This window comes from Panthera pardus, unplaced genomic scaffold, assembly GCF_024362965.1.
Source record: "Panthera pardus isolate Hobbes unplaced genomic scaffold, ASM2436296v1 HiC_scaffold_27, whole genome shotgun sequence".
NCBI classification, from domain to species: Eukaryota; Metazoa; Chordata; class Mammalia; order Carnivora; family Felidae; genus Panthera; species Panthera pardus.
Window position 1 is genome coordinate 104,516,320 of NW_026526843.1, and position 25,651 is coordinate 104,541,970.

At 42.0% G+C, this 25,651-nt stretch overlaps 1 protein-coding gene across 3 annotated transcripts in view; it reads left to right on the top strand.

Annotated features, from left to right (window-relative positions):
- Positions 1-1,802: 1,802 nt before the first annotated feature.
- The window catches only part of PCYT1B (phosphate cytidylyltransferase 1B, choline), a 138,097-nt gene continuing 114,248 nt past the window's right edge, over positions 1,803-25,651 (top strand). The window contains exons 1-2 of one of the 3 annotated variants that reach the window (XM_019419735.2): positions 1,803-1,889; positions 10,813-10,951. In XM_019419735.2, coding sequence (XP_019275280.2) covers positions 10,949-10,951 — 3 coding nt within the window. In that variant the 5' untranslated portion in view covers positions 1,803-1,889; positions 10,813-10,948. Of the gene's footprint in view, positions 1,890-10,812; positions 10,952-19,047; positions 19,451-25,651 lie in introns of those variants that run through there. The other 2 variants (XM_019419723.2, XM_019419728.2) reach the window with 2 other exon arrangements.

A 25,651-nucleotide genomic window follows, 5' to 3' on the forward strand; every position in this document is an offset into this window, starting at 1 on the left:
TTGTAAATGTACCTCTGTTATCTAATCATGCAAAAAAAATAATCACAATTTGTCTTAGATTTACTCTATCCTGTACAACGCAGGCCCAGTTTTGCACTGGTTTTGCAAACTGAAAAGTTTTTTTTTTAATTTATCACTATTACTATAAGCAAAGAAAAACAAATTGAGACTAACTTGAGATACCATTTCCCACCATTTCTCTTTTCATCCCTCTCCCTCTCTATAGAAGCTCTATCCATTGCTGGTAAACTGCTGTTGAGGAACCACTGATTTTTTGCCAGTGGTGGTGTAAATAGGGACAACCTTTTAGAAAATGATATTGCAATATGTGGCAAGTACCATAAGCATGCTTTTGTCTTTCAAACCATGATTTCCACAGGTAAAAGTTAATAGGAAATAACTCAAAAGAAACAGAATAAATGCAAAAATGTTAATGGCTGTCATTTTCCATTAGCAAAAAGTTGGGACCTTAATGTCCACATCGGAGAAGAGGTTTAATGATGTGATATCAAAAGGATAAAATAGGGGCACCTGGGTGGCTCAATTGGTTAGGCATCTGACTCTGGATTTCAGCTCAGATCATGATCTCACCATTTGTGAGTTTGAGCCCCACATGGGGCTCTATGCTGACAGCATGGAGCCTGCTTGGGATTCTCTAGCTCACTCTCTCTTTGCCCCTCCCCCACTTGTACCTGCCCATGCTCTCTCTCTCTCAAAAATAAATAAATAAGCATTTTTTACAAAAGATAAATTAATTGGGAAAACTCAGGACATGGAACTTGGGATATTTTATAAAGTTAAAATGGCAGAAGGAAAACTGAGAGGCACACTTAATTGCAACTGTATGTCAAATAGCAATGCTATGTAAAATGGAGTATATTTTCTTCAGATGATAGCATTATAGATTCTTTTTGCTTACAATTCGTTCTCTTTAACACTATATCGGGAGACATTACAACATCAGGTAGAGTCAGATTTAGGATTTGATTCTTACACTACTAATTTTATGTGACCATCAGCTGGTTACTGAAACCTTAATTTTTTCCTCTATAAAACAAAAATGCTGGGGCGCCTGGGTGGCTCAATCAGTTAAGCATTCGACTTCGGCTCAGGTCATGATCTCACCATTCCCGAGTTCGAGCCCCATGTCAGACTCTGTGCTGACAGCTCAGAGCCCGGAGCCTGTTTCTGTGTCTCCCTCTCTCTCTGCCCCTCCCCCACTCATTCTCTCTCTTTCTCTCTCCCTCTCTCTCGCTGTCTCGCTCTCTCTCAAAAATAAATAAACATTAAAAAAATTTTAAATGCTTATACTTACCTAAGGAACAATTGTGCAATTTAATTGAAATAACACATGTACAGTGCCATTAAGATGCCAACACCTAAAAGGCATTTAACAAATAGCTATTATGCTTACTGTATTTATACAATAGTCTTAACCATTACACTCATCTTCCTAATAACTATACAAGGTAGAGTATGTTAAGAAATTGCTAGTTGCCTACTGCTACATTAATTCTCCCCCTTCTTTTTGTAACGGAATGTAAATTTTTAGCTGGCCACATTGACAGACAGAGGAAAAGACTATATTTCCCAGCCTCCTTTGCACCAAGGTTTAGCCAAACGACTCATTTCTGACACACAAAATGCAAGCAGTAGTATTGGAGGAGACTTACAGGAAAGCTGCTTGATGAAATCGGACACATATGGAAGGGGACTGGTTTGTTGTTGTTGTTGTTGTTGTTGTTGTTGTTGTTGTCGTTGTTTCCTTTTTGTCTTTTCTCTCTTTCTTCCTGCAACACAGATGTGGTGACCAAGGCTCCAACAACCATCTTGGATTATAAGATAACTGTGAAGAAGAAAGCCATGCAAGGAGATGGTGGAAGAGAATGGTAAGAGCCTTTGTCCCTAACATCTATGAAGCTACTGTACCAGCCCAAGCTATTTGTCTACTCTTCAAGAAACCTTTCTTTTATAAACTAGACTTTTTTTTTCTAGAGGGGAAAACGACCAGCCAACCAGATTCTACTCTGGCATGCCTACCAGATATATTTCTCATTGCACTCAATAAATTAGGACTCTGATTCCAATAGCAGTGTGAATTTGTTAGCATAAGCCCAGTGATCTTTGGGTTTATTAACAAAACCAGCTTTATGGCCGTGCGGAGTTTCTGAGCCTAAGTCATGTTGTTTATGTGCAGCTGTGGAGGGAGGATTGTCTGCCAGCTGAAAATAGGCAAGGAAATGAGGGGTGCTGCATGTGCCCTTGACCTCCCACAAGGATTCCAGGTGATATGAGTAGATATACGGCCCCTCTGGTCAGGTAGCTCACGGTGCCGAAGCTCAAATCATTTTCCCAGGCAGGTGAGCTGCAAAGCCCCTCTCTTGACTTACTTGCTTATTAAAAGGTATAGGGGCAGTGGGGCAGGCCCCTCTCCTAGAGCACAGCCCATTATATGTACCGCTGCTCCTGGACAAAGCACACCTCTCTGGGATGGCATCTGCTGACCCTGTGCCAGTGAGGTGTACCTGTGCTGTGGGAACCACATGGTGTTTGTTGAGACCTTTGCTTAAAGGCAATGATTCTGGGGCTGGAACTAATTGAATCAACGCACAGTGGGAGAAATATTTTGACTTAATTATAAACTCACATCACTTCTAAAGCAAGAATGAATGACACCCAGAAAATCAGGAGGCAGAGAGAGAAAATGAAATGGATCTAACATTGCCCAAGGGAGAGACAGGGGAGAACTACTCACTACTGAGATATGGTCCCTAAATAGATACAGACAAATACATACAGGCATTAGGTTTTCCTGTTGTTGGGGAGAAATGACTACTTAAACAATTCATGACGACACTTGACATTATTTCGGCTGCCTGGTATCTGACATGTTGGGGGATTTCTCACATTCTTTTCTTTTCAATGTGTATTTATTTATTTTGAGATACAGTGCATGTGTGAAAAGGGGAAGGGCAGAGAGAGAGGGAGACAGAATCCTAAGCAGGCTCTGTGCTGACACGGAGCTCAAACTCACAAACATGAGATCATGACCTGAGCCAAAACCAAGAGTCAGATGCTTAACTGACCAAGCCACCCAAGCGCCCCTGGAGCATCTCACACTCTGAGTTTGTGGGGAGGCAGACCAACTACCACTTTATTTTTTAAAAAAATTTTAATGTTTATTGGGGGGGGAGGGGCAGAGACAGAGGGGTCCAGGGGTCCGAAGCAGGCTCCGTGCTGACAGCAGAGAGCCCAATGCAGGGCTAGAACTCAGGAGCCACTAGATCATGACCTGAGCCCAAGTCAGACGCCTAACCAACCGAGCCACCCAGACGATCCCCACCTATCACTTTAGAAGCTGAAAATGCTTTGGTCCCGGCAACTCTGCCAGCTACCACACTAACAGTCTTACGCTTGGCCACCTCCACAAGGGACTTTGAATTTGGAACTAGTGTCACAAAAAACAGGGACATTCTTCATGTCACTGGCTGCAGCTTCCCACTTCCTGCTGGGCAGCAATGGCTTCAGAACTGCTGCGAAGGCCAGTGTCCAGGCCACCTGCAATGGCTGAAATGACCTGGGTGCCTTCCACCAAATTGCTCAGAGGTGTGATTTTTACCAGTGATTTCAGCTTCAGAGTGTCCCTTTGTGCCTACCCCCTTCGGCTTGCTTCCTCTGGCTTCCTGGAGATTCTGTGAGTCTCTAATACCCTCTCACAACCCCCTTCTCTTCCTTCTCCCCCATCTCCCCTCCTGTTTCTTCTCTGCCTCCTTTTTTCTCAAATCAGCCAAAGTCTCTTTCTGCTGCTTGTAACTAATATCCCTGGCTGACACAGCATTCTGTTTCTTTGCTTTATTCTCATTCCAAACTCACCAAGCAATATCTTAGCTGGTATTTAACATACTTAAGTATTGGGACAGAAGAATGCTAAACAGAAGAGGACAGCATTCCAGCATTTGGAAAATGATGATCCCCACTATCAGTTACGAGGTGTTTATTTTAGTTAGAACGTGTCTCCTGTGAGTTTAAGTAAAGTAGGTCTGGTTTCCTAAGAAAACCATCTCTGAGTGTTCTAAGGAAATGGAGTCAGTACTCACAACACGAAGGAAAAAATCCTTTCAGGCAAAACAATTATAATGTAAGGTGGTTTTCTAGATCAATTAAATTGGGGAGGGCCATAATCCTGAGAGGAATTAATTAACAAAAATCTTCAATTCTTTTCTCCTTTGCTTTTTAATGAATAAATACTGTGAGATTCCAGAAAAACCAACAGCAATTTAAATGTGCACCATCCATGTAGATATGCGCCCCACCAATATACCCTGTAAGATTTAATCCTGGGGAATAGAGTGTGAAACACTGAGTCTGGAGACTTTGTCCTTGAATGACTTAATTTCTAATCCCTGCCACTCTGGTGACTTCCAGACAGAAAAATCTATTTTCTTAAGATGGCCATGAAAAATAATTAATTAGCAAACAATCATAACAGAGACATTTGCATGAATATGTTAACTAGACAGCACTAATTAAACCAAAAACTTAGAATGAGAATTAACCACGTTCAAGTAACGTTTTATGAAGAATTAATTTTAGCCATCAACGTCACTGCATCTGAACACTTTCAGCAAACCCACTACTGCACAGTTCTCTTCTTCCCGCCTCCCTAGAGAGCAGTGTCCTCAAGTGAGTCCACATGAATTATTGACCAATGGGCAGATCTTCTGTGTTAATTGAGGCTTGGCTCACAGCATAAATACGCAGTGTCACTGTGAATAAAACCTGTCCCCAAAGACAAATAACTGTACTAATGCTTCAGAACCTTCTAATCCAGCGGCATGAACTAACACTTGGCAGCAGAAAACCAGAATTCATCTGGGAATTATTAAAGGTCTTGGGGCAAAGTTAAGAAAGAATTGAGAGTTAGGACAGTGATCATATAGTCAGTCCATAGTGAGTTTTAGGAAAGGATGGCAGCATGAGGGCTTCGTAGCTTACATATGGCCAGTGTTCTTTAATGTTTAGAGCATGGTTCTCAACTTGGCTGGTAATTAGAATCATGTGAGCAGTTTCTCAGAGGTTCTATGCCCAATAGCATCTCAGGCCTATTAAATCAGAATTTCTAAAGATGGGATTCCAATGTCCAGCCAAAGTTGAGAACAAGTGGTCTAAGAAGGCATTGCTAAACCTTTTAATCATTAGAAAAATGGTTAACATGGATATAAATATTCAGTTGGGCACACCTGTTTCCATGAGGAAGTAGGCCTCATTTCCCACCTGCCCTGAAGACTTTTTACTCTTTGGTATTTTATAGCATTTAGTATGGTGGCTTCCTTTGAATGGAATGATGTCTGGGTTACGTAAAAGACTCATGCGAACCCAACACCAGCTTTATTAGAAATAATGTGAAATCACCCATCTTGTTAAGCTTCTGTGTGGGTAGAAACTACAGTTCGATTGCATCTCCAAGGTATGGGCCTAGAGGATGGAGAACCATTTTATTTTATTTTATTTTATTTTATTTTATTTTATTTTATTTTATTTTATTTATTTTATTTTTTATTCTAGAGAGAGAGAGCATGTGCACACAAGCGGGGGAGAGGGGCAGAGGGAAATTCAGAGAGAGAATCTCAGGCTGGCTCCACCCTCAGCGCAGATCCCAACATGGGGGGTCAATCCCACCACCCTGGGATCATGACCTAGGCTGAAATCAAGAGCCCCACGCTTAGCCACCTGAGCCATCCAGGTGCCCTGATGGTGAACCATTTTGGTTGAAGTAGTCATCACTTGTTTCATCATATTACCCTTTGTGTTCCTTCCACAGTAATGACAACTTCCATTTCATTTCCCTTTGTCCTTAACTACCTAATTAATAATTTCTTCCAGTGACACAGACTTGTCCAAATGGTCATTGACAGTTCAGACACAGTCAAGAGTTTGCTTTGTAATCATCTGCTTTAAAAGATCATCCTGGACACGCAAAGTGCTCAAAAGTGGGGGAGGGGAGGGACCTGGGTGGCTCAGTCATTTAAGCATGTGACTCTTGATTTCAGCTCAGGCCATGGTTTCATGGTTTGTGGGATCAAGCCCTGTGCTGGGCTCTGGGCTAATAGTGCAGAGCCTACTTGTGATTCCCTCTCTTCTTCTCTCTCTTCTACCCCTCCCCTGCTCACATACATGCACGTGTGTGCTCTCTCTCTCAAAATAAATAAATACTTTTAGAAAGTGGGAGAGGGGCATGTCCCCTAGATCAGACGTTATTAGCAATTATGTATGTGTGTATATAAGTCTGATGCTTTCTAGAGCTGCATATGTTATCCTTGGATCAAAAACAGAGATTATGTCTAGACTGATCTTTCATTTGCCTCCATTGGCATAAATACTTAATGGTTAGCTACACTTGATGACTTACTACATTATATCTATATCTCTTTAATACAGTGGGTATGTTTCTAAAAATTCCTGCCTTACATGTTTGTTGTTTTAATTTTTTTATGTTTATATATTTTTTTAAAGTAAGCTTTACACCCAGCCTGGGGCTTGAGCCCACAACCATGAGATCAAGAGTCCCATGCCCTACCACCTGAGCCAGCCAGGTGCCCCCTGCCTTATGTTTTTTAAACTAAATTTTAAATTTTGAGATAGTTATAAATTCACATGCAGTTATGAAAAACAATACAGAAAAAGCCCATGTATCCTTTACCCACTGTCTCCCAATGGTAACGTTTTGCAAAATTAGAGTACCATTTCACAACCAGGATATTGACATTGATATAGTCAAGACATAAGACTTCTCCATCTTGAAGATCACTAATGTTGCCCTTATATAGCCATACCTGCTCACTTCCTGCTCATGCCCCCACCTCCACCCCATCCTTAACAACTGGCAAACGCTAGTCCGTTGTCCATTTCTTTAATTATGTGTGCAGGTCTTTATATGGACATGTTTCATTTCTCTTGGGTAAATACTTAGGAGTGGGATTGCTGAGTCATATGGTGAGTATATGTTTAACTTTAAAATAAACTGCCAAACCATTGTCCAAAGTGGCTGTGCTATTTTCCTTTCCCACTAGCCGTGTAGAAGAGATTCAGCAGTACTATCAGTTTTCATTTTCATTTTCATTTTCATTCTAGTGGTTATATATTAGTACCTCATTATGAGTTTGAACTTGCACTTCCCTGATGACTAATGATGTCGAGTATCTTTTTATGTGCGCATTGGCCATTTGTAACTGTTTTCTCAACAGTGCGTTTGTTCTTTGTTTCTCTTTGTCCTTCATTTCTTTCTCCATGTCTCTGGTTTTAAAGGAGCATTTTTTTGTGATTCCATTTTATCTCCTCCCTTTGCATAATATTTATACCTCTTTTTGCTTTTAAACGTTTTTAGTGGCTGCCCTAGGGTTTACAATATACATTTAAAAATACTCTAAGTCCACCTCCAAATAACATTGTACTGCTTCAGATGTAGCGCACATACCTTGTAACTGATCATGCTCAATTTCTCAATTCCTCAATTCCTCCCTCCTGTCCCTTGTGACGTTGCTGTCATTCATTTCACTTATCCATACACTTTAGTCACCCAAAACCTTGCCACTGCTTTGCTTTAGTTATCTTTTAAATTAATTAAGAAAAAGAAAAATTAAAAAATTTATTTTACCTTCATTTATTCTTTCTCTGATGCTCTCCTTTACTTTATGTAGATCCCGGTTTCTGACCTGTATCATTTTCCTACTGCCTAAAGAACTTCTTTCAACATTTCTCGCAGGGAAGGTCTGCTGCCAGTGAATTCTCTCAGTCTGTTTGAAAGAAAAACTCTTTATTTCTCCTTCACTTTGTGTGTGTGTGTGTGTGTGTGTGTGTGCTTCAGCAGCTTTATTTTTTTAAGATCATTCATATAATGAGAAGTTATTTCAAAGCTACATTTTAAAATAAAAGACTGGGGGTGCCTGGTTGGCTCAGTCATTAGAGCATGCCCCATATTGGATGTTGAGCTTACTTTAAAAAAATGTGAATGCATAGTAAACATTTAATTTCCTATAGGAGAATAAACTCTCAAAAATGCTAATTATTAAAGTGCTGAAAAAATTACCACTCATGAAGCAGATGTCAATATTTTCATATTAAATATACGGACAAGGGGCATCTGGGTGACTCAGTCAGTTGAGCGTCTCACTCTTGATTTCAGCCCAGGTCATGATTCCAGGGTCATGGGATCAAGCCCCACATCAGGCTCCATGTTGAGCACAGAAACTGCTTGGGATTCTCTCTCTTTCTCTCCCTCTGGCCTGCTCATGTGCTCACTCACGTGCTCTCTCTAAAATAAAATAAAAAATTTGAGGGGTGCCTGGGTGGCTCAGTGGGTTAGGCGTTCGACTTTGGCTCAGGTCATAATCTCATGGTTCGTGGGTTCAAGTCCCGCGTAGGGCTTTGTGCTGACAGCTTGCAGCCTGGAGCCTGCTTCGGATTCTGTGTCTCCCTCACTCTCTGCTCCTTCCCTGCTTGTGCTCTGTCTCTGTCTCTCTCCCCAAAATAAATAAACATTAAAAAAATTTTTTTAATAAATAAAATTAAATAAAAAATATGAGATAAATAAATAAATAAATAAATAAATAAATGGACAAGACCTAAATAGCATTAGAAATAAATGAAAAAGTTTCAAAGTTGGCATAATATTTTTGTTATTACAGTATTTCAAAATTCCACAAAAATGACAGAAATTTAAAAAAAAACAAATTATGGGGGCACCTGGTTGGCTCAGTCAGTTATGTGTCCAACTCTTGATCTTGGCTCAGGTCATGATCTCAGGGCTGTGAAATTGAGTCCTGCATCAAGCTCTACACTGGGTGAGGAGTCTGCTCATGATTCTCCCCCAACCCCGTCCCCCTCTTCCCTCCTCCCACTTGCTTGTACTTCCCCACTCACTTGCACTTTCTCTGTCTCTCTCAAAAAAAATAAATGAATACAAGCAAATTTTGAACAACTAAGCTTGAAAAAACATAAACAGAATTATTACATATCCACAATAACGAGAATTCACATGATGGTCAATCTGTATATTTTTCATGCAACATGCTTTGTTCTCTGGGCTGTATACAACATCAAAATCAGAATAAATGAAGTCAAGAACATTTCTGATCATTGCTAAAAATTGTTTAAGGATTTCCAAATATCATGTTGCTATTATGTGAAGCAAGTACAAAGAATTGGTTCTGTTTCTTAAATTCTGCAAGTTATTCTCACCCCCATCTTCTTCCTTCACTTTTGAAGGGTAATTTCACTGGATATAGAATTCTAAGTTGGCAGATGTTTTTTTTTTTTTTCTACCAACACTTTAGTGATTTCGCTCTACTCTTGACTTGCTTACATAATAAGTAATATGCATTTGGTCTTCATCCTCTCTGGCACAGAGCTCCTAAAACCTTTGGAATGTCCTAAGTGGTGAAAACTGCAAAGGTGTCTTTTGTTATATTAATGAGGTGACTTTTGAACCAGCACCTAAGGATGGGTGCTACTTGCCAGTAGAGCCAACAATGTGATTACAGAGTAGAAAATTCCAGCTCTACTCCGACCCCAGGGGAGGGAAGAGGGGCTAGAGATTAAATTCAATCACCAATGTCCAATGACTTAATTAATCATGCTTAGTTAACGAAGCCTCTATAAAACCCCCAAAAGGGTGGGGTTCAGTGGTGAACTCATGGGGATTTGGGGAGAGTGGTGCACCTGGAGAGGGCATGGAGTGTGGCTCCAAGCAGGGCTTCCATGCCCTCCCCCACATACTGTCCTTGCCCTATATATACATCTCTTTGTCTGGCTATTCCTGAGTTATATCCTTTCACATTCAACTGGTAACCTAGGAAGTTTCTTTGGGTTCTATGAGCCACTCTAGGAAATTAATAGGAACTAAGGAGTAGCTTTTGTGGCACTCTCCAATCTCTAGCAGTTCAGGTAGAAGCCCAGGTGATAACCTGGACTTGCATTTGGCATCTAAAGTGAACATGTAGGAGGGTGACAATCTTATAGGACTGAGCCCTTAACCTGTGGAATCTGGTTCTAATTCAGGGTAGATAGTGTCAGAATGGAGTGGAATTCTTGGACACCCTGTTGGTGTCTGAGAATTGCTTTTTGGTGTGGGGAAATGCGCCCACACACACATTGGAAATTGAGTCTCAGAACACTTATTACATGGTTTCTGGTGAGAAGCCCACTGTAATTCTTTTTTTAAATATTTATTTATTTGGGGTAGAGTGAAAGTGGGGGAGGGGCAGAGAGATGGGGACAGAAGATCTGAAGCAGGCTCTGCGCTGACAACAGTGAGCCCGATGCGGGGCTCAAACCCACAAACCATGAGATCATGACCCGAGCTGAAGTCAGACACTCAACCGACTGAGCTGCCCAGGTACCCCCACTGTAATTCTTATCCTTACTCTTTAATAAGTAAAGTTTCCCACCGCTGCCTTCCCCCCACCTCTGGCTTCCTTCAAGTTTTTCACCTTGTCCTTTGTTGTTGCTTTTTATCCCCAGTTTGAACATGATATTCCCAGGTTTGTTTTTTTGTCACTGCTTGTTTGGGTATTTATCTTGCTTGGTGTTTCTGAGCTTACTGGGTCTGTAGTTTTGTGTCTGTCATTTTAATGACAAATTCTTTGGAAAGTTTTTGCCCATTATTCAAATATTTCTCCTGCTCTCTTTTCTCTTTCTCCTCCTACTGGTATTTTCATATTGTTCCCTTGCTCCTTTTCCTCACTACAGCAGTTCCAATCTATTTCCTCAAAGTCTTGTCCCATATTGAATATGGTTGTTTTTATTTCTCCTTAGGTGGGACAGGAAGGCTGGAGAAGGCTGAAATTCCCTTCTCTAACCTGGAATAATATTGCAGTATTGCCCTCTGACAAAGTCTTGACCCCTGGAGAGTCGGCCTTTGTGGTAGAGAGGGTTCTGGGAGGCGCTCCTGATGGTGAGTCTTCCTCTTCTTCAGCCTGGGTCTCCAGGGGCTATTTCTCAGACCCTCAACGTGAGAATCTGGTGAGGTTCCTGCAGAAAAAGCCCACAAAAGTGTGGGGTCCCTTCTGTGATTGCAGCCCCAGGAATTTCTTAATTTCATGTTAGTCCATATTGAGCCTTCAGCAATTTATTAAAATTACCATTTAAGTATTCCCCCCAGACCATGGCTCCAGCAACTTCTCTCCCAAGTGAGCAGATCTCAGCTAGGATTCTCTCTCTGCGTCTATCTCTCCAGGTTTGGGGGTGAGAATTCCCCGTGTTATCTCAGTTCCCTGATGGGTCTAAGGAAAGTCATTGATTTTCAGTTTATCCATATTTTTCTTGATGTAAGGACGGTAGCAACAACTTTCAAGCTACATATAGCTATATATTTCACCTATAGGTGAATATATTTCACCTATAGGTGAAATATATTTCACATATTTCAAGCTATATATTTTACATATAGGAGCTAAAGCCCGAAGTCTCTTGCCCATCTTTTCTGTATATTTTCTGATGAAAGATTCCTTCTAGTTGTTTGCCCATTTTTTAAAAATTGAGCTATTTGTCCAATCGTTAAATTATAAGAATTTTTATATGTCCTAAATAAAAGTCCTTTATAAAATATGTTTTGCAAATATGTTCTCCCAGTCTGTGGTTTACCTTTTTATTTTCTTAACTGTGTCTTTTGAAAACCAAAATTTTAATTTTTGATGTAATTCATTGTATTCACTTTTTTCCTTTATGGTTCATGCTTTTTGTGTCCTAAGAAATCTTTGCCTAACCTGAGGTCATAAAGATTTTTCTCCTGTTTCAGTCTAGAAATCTTATGGCTTTTACCCTCAGGTCTATGATCCCTTTCATGTTAGCTTTTACATATAGTGTGAGATAAGGATCGAGAGGTTCATTTTTTTGCTTATGGAAATCCAATTGTTCTGCAACACTTTAATTTTTAATTATAGTACAACACACATAATGTAAAAGCTATCATCTTAACCATTTCTTTTTAAAGTTTATTTATTTTGAGAGAGAGAGAGAGAGAGAACACGTACACATGCACACGAGCAGGGGTACAGCAAAGAGAGAGGCAGAGAGAGAATCCCAGAGAGGCTCCGGGCTGTCAGAACAGAGCCTGACGCGGGGCTAAATCTCACCAACTGCAAGATCATGACCTGAGCCGAAATCCAGAGTCAGATGCCTAACAACCAACTGAGCCACCCAGGCATCCCTCATCTCAGCCATTTTTAAGTGCAAAGTACATTCACGTTGTTGTGCAACCAATCTCCAGAATTTTTCAACATCACAAACTGAAACTCTGTACCCAATTAAACAATAGTTCCTTATTCCTCCCTGCCCCCAGCCCCTGACAGCCACCATTCTACTTTCTGTCTCTATGAATTTGACTGCTCTAGGTATGTCGTATAATCAGAATCATACAATAATTTTTTTGTGCATGGCCGGCTTATTTCAGTTAGCATAATGTCCTTAAGGTTCATCTGTGTTATGGCACGTGTCAAAATTTCCTTCCTTTTCAATGCTGAATAGTATTCTTTTATATGTAGACCACATTTTGTTTATCCATTCATCTAGTGGCGGACATTTGGATTGCTTCCAGCTTTTGGCTATTGTGAAGAATGCTGTTATGAATGGCATATTCTTTAAGGTGATTTTTTACAGCAATCTCTGCACCCAATGTGGGGCTCGAACTCATGACCCCGAGATCAAGAGCCACATGCTCTACTAGCCATGCAGCCAGTCAGATCAGGGAGTCTGAGTTCTCCAACACTATTCTTCTTTTTCCAAATTATTTTGGCTACTTTAAGTCTTTCTGAATTTCCATATAATTTTTAGAATCAGGGAGTCAATTTCTACCAGAAAACTTGCTGGGAGTTTGACTGGAATTGTGCTGAATATGTAGATTAATTTTGAGAAAACAGATATTTTAACAGCTTTGAGTCTTCCAATCCATGAACACGGCACATTTCTCCCTTTTTGTAGGTTTTCTTTAATTTTTCTTGGCAGTCTTTTATAGTTTTCAGTGCACATAACTTCCACATGTTTTGTTATATTTGTCTTGAAGTATTCCATGTTTTTTGATGCTGTGTTAAGTTGGTATTGTTTTCTCAATTTCAATTTTTAATTGTTTGCTGTCACGTAAAATTTTAATGCCAACCCAAAACAGACGACTGTCTTTCCCTTCCCTCAACTAGGGTAGGTGATATGACTGTGGAAACAGAATTTCCCTACTTTGGCATTTCTACTGAATTGTCTTTTATGCAGAGAAGAGTTTAGCACACTGCTACTCAGGGACCCAGCATCTTTTCCTTTGGAGCTAGTGTGGAGAGAAGCAAAGCCATCTCTAAAGTGGCATCTTGATTTTGATTCCAAGACTCTGGCCCCAAGTTTCCTAACTACGTGGATTTATTTCAAGATATTTGAGTTCATTTTCTTGAACCAAAAGTTTCTGGAAATGTTAAAACGACACGAAAGTTTGGAAATGCTGTATATTATTCTCTTTCTCCGTAGATTTTCCCCAGGACCTCTAAGTGTATTGTCTTATAATCACCAATTGATGCAGTTGCACTGTCTGGTCAAGAACAGTTTTTAAATTTTTTTTCCAACATTTATTTGTTTTGGGGAGACAGAGAGAGACAGAGCATGAGTGGGGTGGGGGTGGGGGACGAGAGAGAGGGAGACACAGAATCTGAAGCGGGCTCCAGGCTCTGAGCTGTCAGCCCAGAGCCCGACGCGGGGCTTGAACTCACGGACTGTGAGACCATGACCTGAGCCGAAGTCGGACGCTCAACCAACTGAGCCACCCAGGCACCCCAGTCAGGAGCATTTTGAGGTGCAAAAGTTCTAAGCGATCCTTTAACCTGTGGCTCCTCCCACAAAAGAGCCTCTTTGAGATTCACAGTTAAAAGTGAAGAAGAGTCTCTTTTGCCTTGGTAGGTGAGAGAGCGGAGGAGGGAGAAGGAAAGGAAAAAATACAATGAATCAGATTCCGTGGTCAAGCACAGAAGTTTTGCATCATGAAAGGGCTGAAGGCGAATAGCAAAAGGCCATGGGAAAGATGTAGAAGCAATTACAAAATATGTCATGTTCCGTTTTTCCTCAAGTCAGTCTCACACCAGGCAGAAAGTCAGTTTTTCTGCAGGAGAGAAACATGTCAGCAAATCCCCAGCAATCCGTGAACTGGTTGTTATGAGGTGAGGGAAAGAAAACGATCTCTGAGTCACTTGGCTCATCACTCTAACACCTTCGAGAAGTTTTGTTGATGGCCCAGGGGATCAATAAACATGCTTCTTTGCCTGGGCCTTCATTGTTTCAGCAAGATACTGCAAACTGAAACCACCCTGTGCCTCAAAAGAAGGCTAATAAATTCTCAAGGTCCTTACTCCCTGCAGCTTCTCAGTGCCTTTACTTTTCTTCAACACCAGCTGTTCTCCAGATCGGGACTCCATCCTTCGCATTATTTGTCCCCAGTCCTTCCAGGAGTACCTCCCACTGTCAAACCAGATTGCTTTTCTTTGTACTATTCTCCTACCCACTCAAAGCCAAATTGAACAAGAAAAAAATAGTGCAATTTTGATGCCAAATGAATTTGGCCATCAACAAAATATTTCCTGAACACTTAACATGTGCCAGACACTGTTCTCGTCACTGGGGATATCGGCAGTGAAGCAAAGCCCCCGCCCTCTCACTCACCTGGGAGAGATAGACAGTAAACTTGTAATGGAACATGTCCCTTATGAAGTGAAACAAAGCAGGGGAAGGGGGAAGAGAGAATGAGGAGTTGAGGTGGTAAGATAGATTATGTAAGTCAGGGAAATATTCAGTTTAACAGCACCTCTTGTACTGATTTGTAATTCCATGAGGGCTGGTACTGCTGTAATTGCCTTCATTTTTTCTCCTGGTTGAGAGCTTGATACAAAGTAGATGTTCAGTAAATCCAAGGGAAACAGTAATACACAAAATATGTAAATTTTACCCTTGAACTTGGACACATCTTGACATCATGTGGGTGGAGTATGTTTTTAGTCCATCATTTGGAAATGCAAAGTCTATACTTGTATTCCTTCTTCAGAACTGTTGCCAGCTCATTCCAAGCGATCAGGAAAAGCAAAAAGACAGGGAGTCACAGGCAGTCACTCTCCTCCAGGAACGAAGACGCTATCCTCTCATCTGTTCCCTGGCTTCATCTCAGAACTAAGACCCCCAAAACAGCCTTGGGTGAATTCGTCAAAGATTTTCCAAGCCCCGTTGACTAAAATCCCCCAAACAGCCTTGGGTGAACACAGCAGGCAGAGTTTCTAAGCCGGTTATCAGGCATACGCAGGGCAAAAGATAAGAGGCAGTTACAAAACACTTTAGGGATTCATTAATTCATTAAATCATTTTCAAAGCAACTACTATATACCAAGGACTGTGCTAGAGTTGGAGCAAATCATTTCATCTCAGTCCAGAATCTAGCCTTCAGCCACTTAGATTCAGAAAATCATATTGTTCAGACGTTCAGAGATGATTAGACTTTTGATGACAAACTACCTGTAATTAACTATAATTAAAATAACCAGAAAATGCTAATTAATCCATTAATTTCTACAGTGATTTAAAATACCTCTAGCTGGGCCTGCTGCTAACATTTGTGGGGTCAGGGCAGGAATCTAAATGGAGGCCCGTGTATCATATGTCTAAATATTTAAAAGTTTGAAATCATGCTAGCAGACTGTGTGTACCTGTGTATATGGTGGGGGGGGGGGCTGGGCGGAGCCAAAGGCCCTCCTCTGTGCTACAGCACTGGGTGGGGCCAGCCCAGATATCCGGTTTCTGTTCACATTTTCCTGCTAAAAGCTCTACCACCCCTTATACCCAGGGACATGCAATTCTGTGGGGAGGTTACCCCCCAGGAAGATGGCCCTGAGGGAGAAGCCACGAAAGTCCTGGAAGCAGGGAGGGGGGGACATCTGGACAGAGACCTCTAGAGTATTCTAGAGGGGGGCGGTAAGGGTCTCCAGGCATGTACCCTGTCCCATGGCCACATGGACTCCTCGGAAGAGAGCTAAAACAGGGCCCTCTCAAACGAAGCACGTAAAGCCATGTTCCTGGACTCACCCTGGCCACCGGTGAGGTACCAGAAAGGCAAAGAGAATGCTGCTAGGGGATTAATTCATGGAAAGAAGAGTATTGCATCAGCTCTGGATCTGAGGCCTGGTTGACCAGCCACGCCACCTGGCGTAGAATACCTCATCTCTTGAACCACGAGGATACTCATTCCCCAAATTCAAGAGCGTTTCTCTTATAATAGGACTAACACAGTTTGCTTCCCCCACAACGCCCAATTCTCTGAGGGTCAGGGGCTGCAGAGAGAGAAAAGTATCAGTGCTGCAGACCAGGAGACTTAGGGGCTAAATCCAGCCCTCACTCTGTTCACCAAGTGGGACTGCTTGGCCCAGAGGAGCACCTTTTTGAAATTTATTTCTTTATTTTGAGAGAACGGTGGGGAGGAGCAGAGAGAGAGAGAGGGAGAGAGAGAATCCCAAGCAGACTCTGGGTGACAGCACAGAGCCTGATGCAGGGCTCAAACTCATGAACCGTGAGATCATGACCTGAGCCAAAATCAAGAGTTGGAAGCTTAACCGACTGAGCCACACAGGTGCCCCAAGTTAATTCACACATAGTGCCTTATACAGGAACTGAGATCTGCTGCCCACCCATTTCCACCTCTGTGGGCCTGGGCAACTAGGTTCTACCCACTGACACAACAATCAGGGCTCTGGGGCATCCCTTGTATAGACCACAGGGGATTGTTCATAGGGATCATCTGAGACCGTTTTAGTTTATGAGACTCTCAAAAGCAGAGAAGACCCCAGAAAGCTACCAATAAGTGTTCAGATAATAGATATCTTCATAATCCAAGGGTAAGTGGCTTAATTCGATCACCTGGGCTAGATCTACGTTAAGAATACGGTACATTGTTGTATTGGTGGCCCTGTCTCCATTCCATTTGCTTTAGAGTCAGAATTAATCAAAACCTATCCTCTCAACGTTCTAATGCTCAGGGCCAATAATCGCCTACTCTAAGCAGGAATTAACCGAGGGAATAGATTGGCAGCTCTTCTTCTTTTGGATGTGTGACAAGAAGCTTGGAAATATAATCAAATGCACTGTTATTCTAAGAGATGACAACAAGAGGCAATTTCAAAACAAGCCTCTCTTGTGAACCGTTGGGCCTTGATGACACAAGAGTGATTTTTCCATTACTGAGAAGAGTAAACCAGTGCAAATACAGGTAGATGATGTTTTTCTGACAGCTGAGCCAGGTTTTACTTCACTTTCAGAGAAATCTTCTGTTAGAGTCCATCGGTACATGCTGTGTTGGTCCGGCCACATTTCAGTGGGTCCAGTGAATCACTCTGGGAGAAATAACGTGCCCAGGACTTGGGCTTTTCTTTTTCTCTTTTAGCTAACTACCTGGAACCCACCGTTGGAGTGTGGCTTACCTCTGATGGCCAATCTTAGCCTCTTTGGGGAGATGAGCCATGGGGATAAGAACAGGGATGAGGGAAAGACACGGGAATGAAGAAGGATAAGGTATCTGAGAAAATGCTTGGGTCTGAATAGAATCATTGCAAATTGGGGGCTCTAGGGACCTGGGGGAGAGGTCTGACACAAATATAATATCTCTTTCCTTCCTCACTTCCTCAGTGACTCAGTTCCTCAGTCACTTCTAGGTCAAGTTCCACAGGATTTTCTCCCTATTGCCCTCTCAACTCCCCTCATGCCGGAGATTCTCTCCTACAGTCCTCACATTGTTTACAAAATAAGTATATCAGCCCTAGTTCAGTCAGAGAAGCACAGCCACTATGAGATGTGGAGGAAGGGATTTAACATAGGAAATAGACCTGGCCCACTGTGGGAGGGGTGGGGGGAATGGAGGTCGGTGGGGCAATTGGATGATGGGACAAGTTAACCCATCTACACTTACAAGCCCAGCATATATGGCTGCCAAAGTGCAGGAGGCTCCCCCCGCCCCCAGGAAGCTCTGGGAAGCCGCTCCGACCTCCGTTGGGCTGGAGAAACGTCTGAGGGCAGACTCTGAGCTGCTGTTGCTTAACGGGGTCAGCAGTTAGTAAGATGATGGATCGAGACACAGAGCAAAGGGGAATGAGGGTAATCTGGGACCTTCTGTCACCACTCCCAACCATGACAACCTTTGGAAATAATGACCACCTCACCCTCACCTTCCACATCTTGTATAAAATCCTCTTTTGGTCAATTCGAACCCAGAGCCGGAAGGGAAGGGGATCCCCGGGAATGGGATTCCAGCTGGCCAAGTCTGCACACTACACCCCACCATGCTAGGCAATGTAGCAGCGATTCACTGATAGAGCTTCTCCAGCGACCAGCCCAGCACCCGGACACAGAAAGGCTGGGATGGACGGATGGGTGCAAAGGTTGAAAGGCTCCTTTGACCGATCAGAGAGCGTTGTCTCATCCTGGAGAGTGTAATAGGTGAGCGAGTGACCAAGAGTTTTCCTGCTAGCGTGGAGCTTGGAAAATCTTTATGTGGCTAAGGTGAATTTAGATGGACAGCCATCTTCATTCTGAGCCGAGGTATGATACTCGTGTTAAGAGCAGCACTTAAAAAGAATCTTGTCCAAAATGCCCCAGTACATGCATATTTAAAGCGTTCTTTTAACACACAATGGTATTTGAGGGGGAATTACCTTAACACAACTTGTGAAGATTCAGCATTATTAAAATGCACAAGTTCACTTATCGGTGGTGATTAGAATGGCTCCTTGGCAGAGAAAATGTTTATTAGAATCAAAGTATGTAGGAGAGATTTCCTTTCTCTATCTTTATTCTCCCATTGAAAGAAAGTGTTGAAGTGTGTATTAACAGTTCAAGGTCTCGGCTACTTTTTATCTTGAAAAAAAGAGACAAAATGTTTGTCATTCCGGGAGCATAATCAGTTCAGCCGGCACACAATGACATAGTTAATTCACCAACGGAATTTGTTGCCATAGCTCCAGTGAGGGATAGGGGAGATAAAACAATGGCCTTTTTCACCAGTGCAGCTTTCACCACAACCTGCCTGTCCCCGCACGGCAGGCCATGATAGCGCCAGTCCAGAGCACAGCACTTGTCGATGAACAGCGGCCCAGAGGGGACAAGAGGAGGCCGGTGGCAAACAAAGCAGGAACACCCAGCACCTTGGATCTCTGCTCATTCGATCACTGGGACACGACTAGCTCCTCGGAGCTTGTGGTTCAGGTTCACCATTGGTCAAGTGCTCCAGTAAATCCAGAGAAGGAAGATTTCATCCTGGGACTCAAAAGAACTCCAAAGAGAAGAGAGGACTCTAGGAGACGGGGAAAGCAGACCAGGAGCAGAAATGGTGGGCCACCAGCAATGCACCTTGGAACAGGATACCAGGGACCATGGCACTTCCAGATCCTGGCGCAAGGTAACAGACATGCTTTCTTAGTGATCTTTGCCTGTTTGAATATCGAAGTAGGTCCCCAAAGTAAAGCCCTATGTATCTGTGAGTGTAACGGACCTGCGCTAATTAATATAGTCCCTCTCAACATGGAAATCTTATCCTTTCCATCTAAAGGTGATAAAAAAGAAAAGTTGGGGCTCCTATTTGTTTATCCCCTTACTGACTATGCAGGATCCCTGGATAGAGTTAGATGACAGGAACAGCTTCTCTTTCGGAAAAGCAGTCAAATCAGGATGAGGAAATGTAGGTGGTTGGAGGCAAAGAATGACGCTGTGTGAGCCTGAGGGCGTTGAAGAACCGTGGTAACAAAGTGTTCATTACCCTATAGAATGAGAAAGTTTCCTCTTAGAAAAGTCACAACATCCTGACATCCGTTTCTGAATTTCTCGTTGTGCAATTATCACAGAAGTGAGACCACCTCGTATGGTCTTGCCTTGTGGGGCATTGAGTGCCTAAGGGAATGTGCATTTTAGTGGAGTCCTATTCAATCAAATGAATTCTAGATGGAAAAAGCTTAGGTGGTCAGACGAAATAGTAAGAAGGCTTTCAGGTGATGTGAAGGAGAGATTAGGACCAGGGGAAGCTTCCCGGCAATGACATAATGTTCCTGCTTTACAGTAAAGTTGGTTTCACGCCACACCCTGACAGCAGTTTCTTGGGTCTCAAGATACCAGCTCTGCTCTTGCTTGTATCGGCACTCCTTCGAAAGCTCCCCATCCCCCTCAGAGCGAGCAGGGCTGGCTGGTTCAAGCACCCCATGCCTCAGAAAGTAGTCTAGGCCCACAGCCACTGGGCACCTGGGCAACACGACTAGGAGAGCAATTCCTCTATTCGATCCCTTCCCCATCGGCCCCAGTATTGTCTCAGATTTGGAAAAAGTGTACATGTTGGGGACTCATGAGTTTTACCAGCTCATTTTATTGTGTAAATGGGGGGATAAGGATGCATTTCAGTCCTTCATTTATTCATTCTTCTTCATCTCATTCCAAAAATAGATTTGACATGGTATTAAAACAACTAAAAAGATTCAGTTCTTGACTGGTACAGATATGGAAAGTTGAGATGATCTTTCTCTGTCCAGTCATGGAGAATTAAATCTGTGCAAATAATCACTCCGTATTCCCATACCTTTTGTGAATTGAAAAATAACCAAGGTCTTCTAATCTCATGGGTCTCTCAATAGCATCACTTAATATACTAACGGCTGCAGTTTTGGAGCGCCTGGCTGGCTCAGTTGGTGGAGCATGCAACTCTTGGTTTCAGGGGTGTGAGTTCAAGCCCCAAACTGGGTGTAGAGATTACCTAAAAATAAAATCTTTAGGGGCACCTGCGCGGCTCAGTCAATTAAGGGTCTGACTCTTGATATCAGCTCTGGGCATGATCTCACAGTCATGACATCAAGCTCTATATTGGGTTCTGCGCTGAGCATGGAGCCTGCTTAAGAGGCTCTCTCTCCTTCACTCTTGGCGCCTCCCTGCCCGATAAATAAATGAACTTAAAAAAATAAAATCTTAAAAAAAAGAGCAGCTGGAATTTTTGGTCCTTAGTAGGTGGCATGCCCTGTGGTAAGTACGTTGGGTGTCTTATTTCATGTGATTAAGTCCAGCAAAAGTGCCTGAGCTCCTGACTACTTCCCTATTCTGCTAATCTGTGCTTTACTTTCTTCACTTACATGGGCTGGGTTTATTTAGCCCCCTCGGGCAAGCATGAATTACGCTATTAATTATAACAATGACGAAGAAGTGATTGTGTTGACATTTTAATCAGCCTTTTGGGTTCTCGGTGTACTTTTCATACAAAAGCTGACCTCAACTTCCATAAATTTAACTTCCTGACTCCCACCTCTTTTGCTCACCATACACTGATACCCCCAAGCTAATAGTACTGCTTACCAACTGATAGTTGTAAACATTGTCATTAAATATTTTATCTGAACAATGAGGATAATTCTGAATTTAATAATATTTATGAGTTCTCTAGGAATGCGAACACCCTTTAAATGAGAGAGCCGGTTATTCATTTTGCACATATTTAACTTTGGTACTTGATCGGCACTTATTTGGAAGTAGGAGAATGCCTGGATACATCTCAATTCCTCTTACTCCAAATCCCGTCAGGTAGACGTTATTTACATTCTCGTTTTCAAGTGAGAAACTTCAAGCTCACAGAAGTTAAGTAAATTGCCAAAGGTAGTAAGTGTACAGCTAAGATTCAGGATCTTGGAATACATTTTCACTTTTTCTAAATGTTTATTTTTGAAAGAGAGAGAGACAGAGAGCTCGTGAGCTGGGGAGGGGCAGAGAGAGAGGGAGAGAGAGAATCTCAAGCGGGCGCCACACTATCAGCGTGGAGCCCGACTTGGAGCTCGAACTCACGAACCATGAGATTATGACCAGAGTTGAAATCGAGACTCATTCAGGTGCCCCCATTTTCACTTTTTCTTTAAGCCTGCACTGTCATTTAAGATAGCCACGAACCACATATGGCTGTTTAAATTTAAATTTTAGCTTAGGGGCACCTGTGTGGCTCAATCGGTTAAGCATCCAACTTTGGCTCAGGTCATGATCTTGTGGTCTGTGAGTTCAAGCCCCCCCCATCGGGCTCTGTGCTGACGGCTCAGAGCCTGGATCCTGCTTTGGAGTCTGTGTCTGCCTCTCTCTCTCTCTCTCTCTCTTTCTCTCTCTTTCTCTCCCTCTCAAAAATAAATAAACATTAAAACATTTTTTAATTTAAATTTTAGTTTAAATTAAATAAAATTTAAAATTTAGCTCCTCAGTGGCACTAGCCACATTTCAAGGGCTCAGTAGCCACGTGTGGCTAGTGACTACCTCATGTGGATGGCTAGACAGCACAGATATAGAATATTACATCACTGCAGAAAGTTCTATTGGATAATACTGCTTTAAGTTGTAGTATCTCTTTTCGATATGTTGGCACATGTCCTCAAAATATATTGCAGTACTGTTATAAGTAATATGGATTTAATACTTTACAGTAAAATTTCATTCATTGGAAGTCTCCTCATTTGCATAGCACCAAGTTAACTTTGATCTGCAAATTAATAATATAGATAAGAGTCAAGGAGACGTTAAACACACTTCAGAGGCCAAAGATTTTTAAGCACCATCAAATAACTCCAGAAGCACTCACTTAGATGCAAGCAATTGATATGATAATTACACATCATTTTTATTTATTCATTAAAACAGGATCCCCTAAGGTGCCCTGGTAGGAAATAATATGGTTAGCCTAGTGCTTTATAGCAAATCTTCTGCTATTTCTAAATTCTATGGAAAATCATTTTATACTACTGATTTACCTTCCTCTCTTCCTTTGGGTCATTAAGTAGATTGGTAGCATAAAATACTATCACAGTGAAATTTTTATTAGCTCAAGATCTAATTCTAAAACCCTCCCTTCTTCCACTCTATCCCAGGATACCCCGGAAGGAGTGTCCCTGGGGGCCCCTCATAGACCCCGGAACATAGGAGGGGTTTGATAAATATCTGTTGATTGACAGAGACAGTTCTTTCAAGATGCCACTTGTAGGAGTGGACTCCGATTTTCTACATAGAATTCATGGATCAAAATGAAAACTGTCTTCCATTTCTTCTTTTCCTTTTACCAATCTTTGCTGCAAAGTCTTCATTGTGAGATAAGGGGTTCCTATTTGTGAGAAAAAGATGCCTTGCAGGCATTCAGGTTGGAGGGTGGGAGTGAGCAGTGTGATCCTATGTGAAAATTCGGAACCAAATCTGTGAGCTTCTTCAGAAAAGAGAGCTGCCTTCCCAAGGCACCAGCCATCATTTGGGCCCATCAGTTCTTTTTTTTTTTTTTAATGTTTATTTATTTACTTTTTGAGAGAGAGAGTGGATGCGAGTGAGCCCACAGAGTGGGGGAAGGGTAGAGAGAGAGGGAGAGAGAGAATCCCAAGCAGGCTCCATGCTGATAAGGCAGAGCCCTGACTTGGGGCTTGAACTCACAAACCTATGAGATCATGACCTAAGCCAAAACCAAGAGTCAGACACTCAACCGACTAAATCACCCAGGCACCCCAGGCACCATCAGTTCTTAAGCAGTATGTTGAGGGGTGCCTGGATGGCCCAGTTGGTTAAGTGTTCAACTTCAGCTCAGGTCATGATCTCACAGTTCGTGGGTTCAAGCCTTGTGTCGGGCTGTGAGCTGAAAGCTTGAGCCTGCTTCAGAGTCTGTGTCTCCCTCTCTCCCTCTGTCCTTCCCCTGCTTGTGCTATCTCTCTCTCAAAAATAAATAAACAAAGATTAAACAAGACCAGTATGTTGAACACATTTGCCAGGTACTGTGCTGGCTCTAGGTAACAGGATAGAAGAAGAGAATTTTGAGTTATTTAGAGAAGAATGACCCTTGAATTTCTAAATCTTTAGTGGTTTCTGGCAAGCTTGCTTGAAGTGGTCATTCCAAACATGGAAAAAACTCAATTCCTCAGTTTAGCAGTTAGCTTCAAAGAATATGATTTGTCACTTCCTTGCCTTCTGTACGAAAAATTTCTAGTGTAAGCCATAAGCAAAGAAAGAGAAAATCATCGAAACAATATAAATGCATTTGGAATAGTCTTTATTTGGAGGGAATTAAACAATTTGGAACAGTCCAAATTCATGAAGTTTAAATATCTGAGCACCTTTTAAAGCCACTTAGGGCAAGTAGATATTACATTTTTACTTTTTGTTCCGTAACACAATTACGGAACAAATTTTTTTTTTTTCCCTCTCATCCATCTGCAATTCCTTCGCCTGAATCCTAGTATTACAGGAACGGCATGTATTTGTACAACCTGCAGCTAACTCACTGCAGTCTTTGTCTCCTTTGGAGACTATATGGTAGACCTATCCAAGGGTCACATGCCATGCTGACCCAGTTAACAGATGTATAATCACTGCCATCGGCTGCTCTGCTGATAGGTCTCACTCTGAAAATTGACAGGTAGTGCACACGCTGTATGTCTGTTGCAATTGAATCTGGGTTTCTAGAAGACACGAATCTCTCTCCCTAAACTATGGCTCCCCATCCACCGTGGTCCACTAAGGCAAGCCTTGACTAGTATGCATTTTGGAAATCTTACCAGCTCACCCAAATGGCTCAATTAGCACACAAAAAGATGTGGAGTGAGAGGTGAAACCTGTGTCTTTTGAAACCTGGGCTTCTTCTGGTCTTCCCAGTACTGGAAACTATGGGAAGAAAAGGAATCTTACTGGTTTCTCTTATTTTTGTCCTTTATTCTCAGGGAGTTGGGACCAGCTCTCAAATACCATGGAGCAAAGGATATACAAGAACTGGCATAAAATTAATCTTGCCCTTGGGGAGTCTGGGTGGCTCAATCGGTTAAGCATCCGGTTTCTGCTCAGGTCATGATCTTGCAGTCCATGGGTTCGAGTCCCACGTCAGGCTCTGTGCTGACAGCTCAGAGCATGGAGCCTGTTTCAGATTCTGTGTCTCCCTCTCTTTCTGACCCTCCCCCATCCATGCTCTGTCTCTGTCTCAAAAATAAATAAATGTTAAAAAAAATTAAAAAAAATGAATCTTGCCCCATTCTTGCAGTGAGAACTTATAATGTGAAAAACATACTCTTTATTTCAATCTTGCCCCATGCATTAGAGCATTTTATTTTTTTATTTTAGTATTTTTATTTTTTGAAGTAATCGCTGTGCCCAACATGGGGCCTGAACTTGTAACCCTGAGATCAAGAGTCACATGTTCTACTGACTGAGCCAGCCAGGTGCCCCTATTAGAGCATTATAAAGTTCTCTTGGGCTTTTCATGAACTAGAATTTTTTTCTTTCTCTCCCTCTATCTCACATATACACACATGCACGCACGCACACGTGCACACAGAGATACACACATGGAAAGAAAAAAGAAAGGAAAAAAATGGAAAGTGTGGCCCAGGACAAAAAGAAAAATAATATCTGTTTCAAATGTGTCTTCTTCAGTTCCATTAAGTCATAGAAAAAAGTAACAGGAATTTAAATGATAATTCTTTTAAAAAAGCGAAGATGGTAAGATTAGATTTTTAACAGTACCATCATATTTACTAAAAAACAAACAAAAAAATCTTTCAGAGTTTGCCCTACCTATATATTCCTGCTCTATACATTCTTTGAGAGTGTAGACTATCACATCTTGGATGCA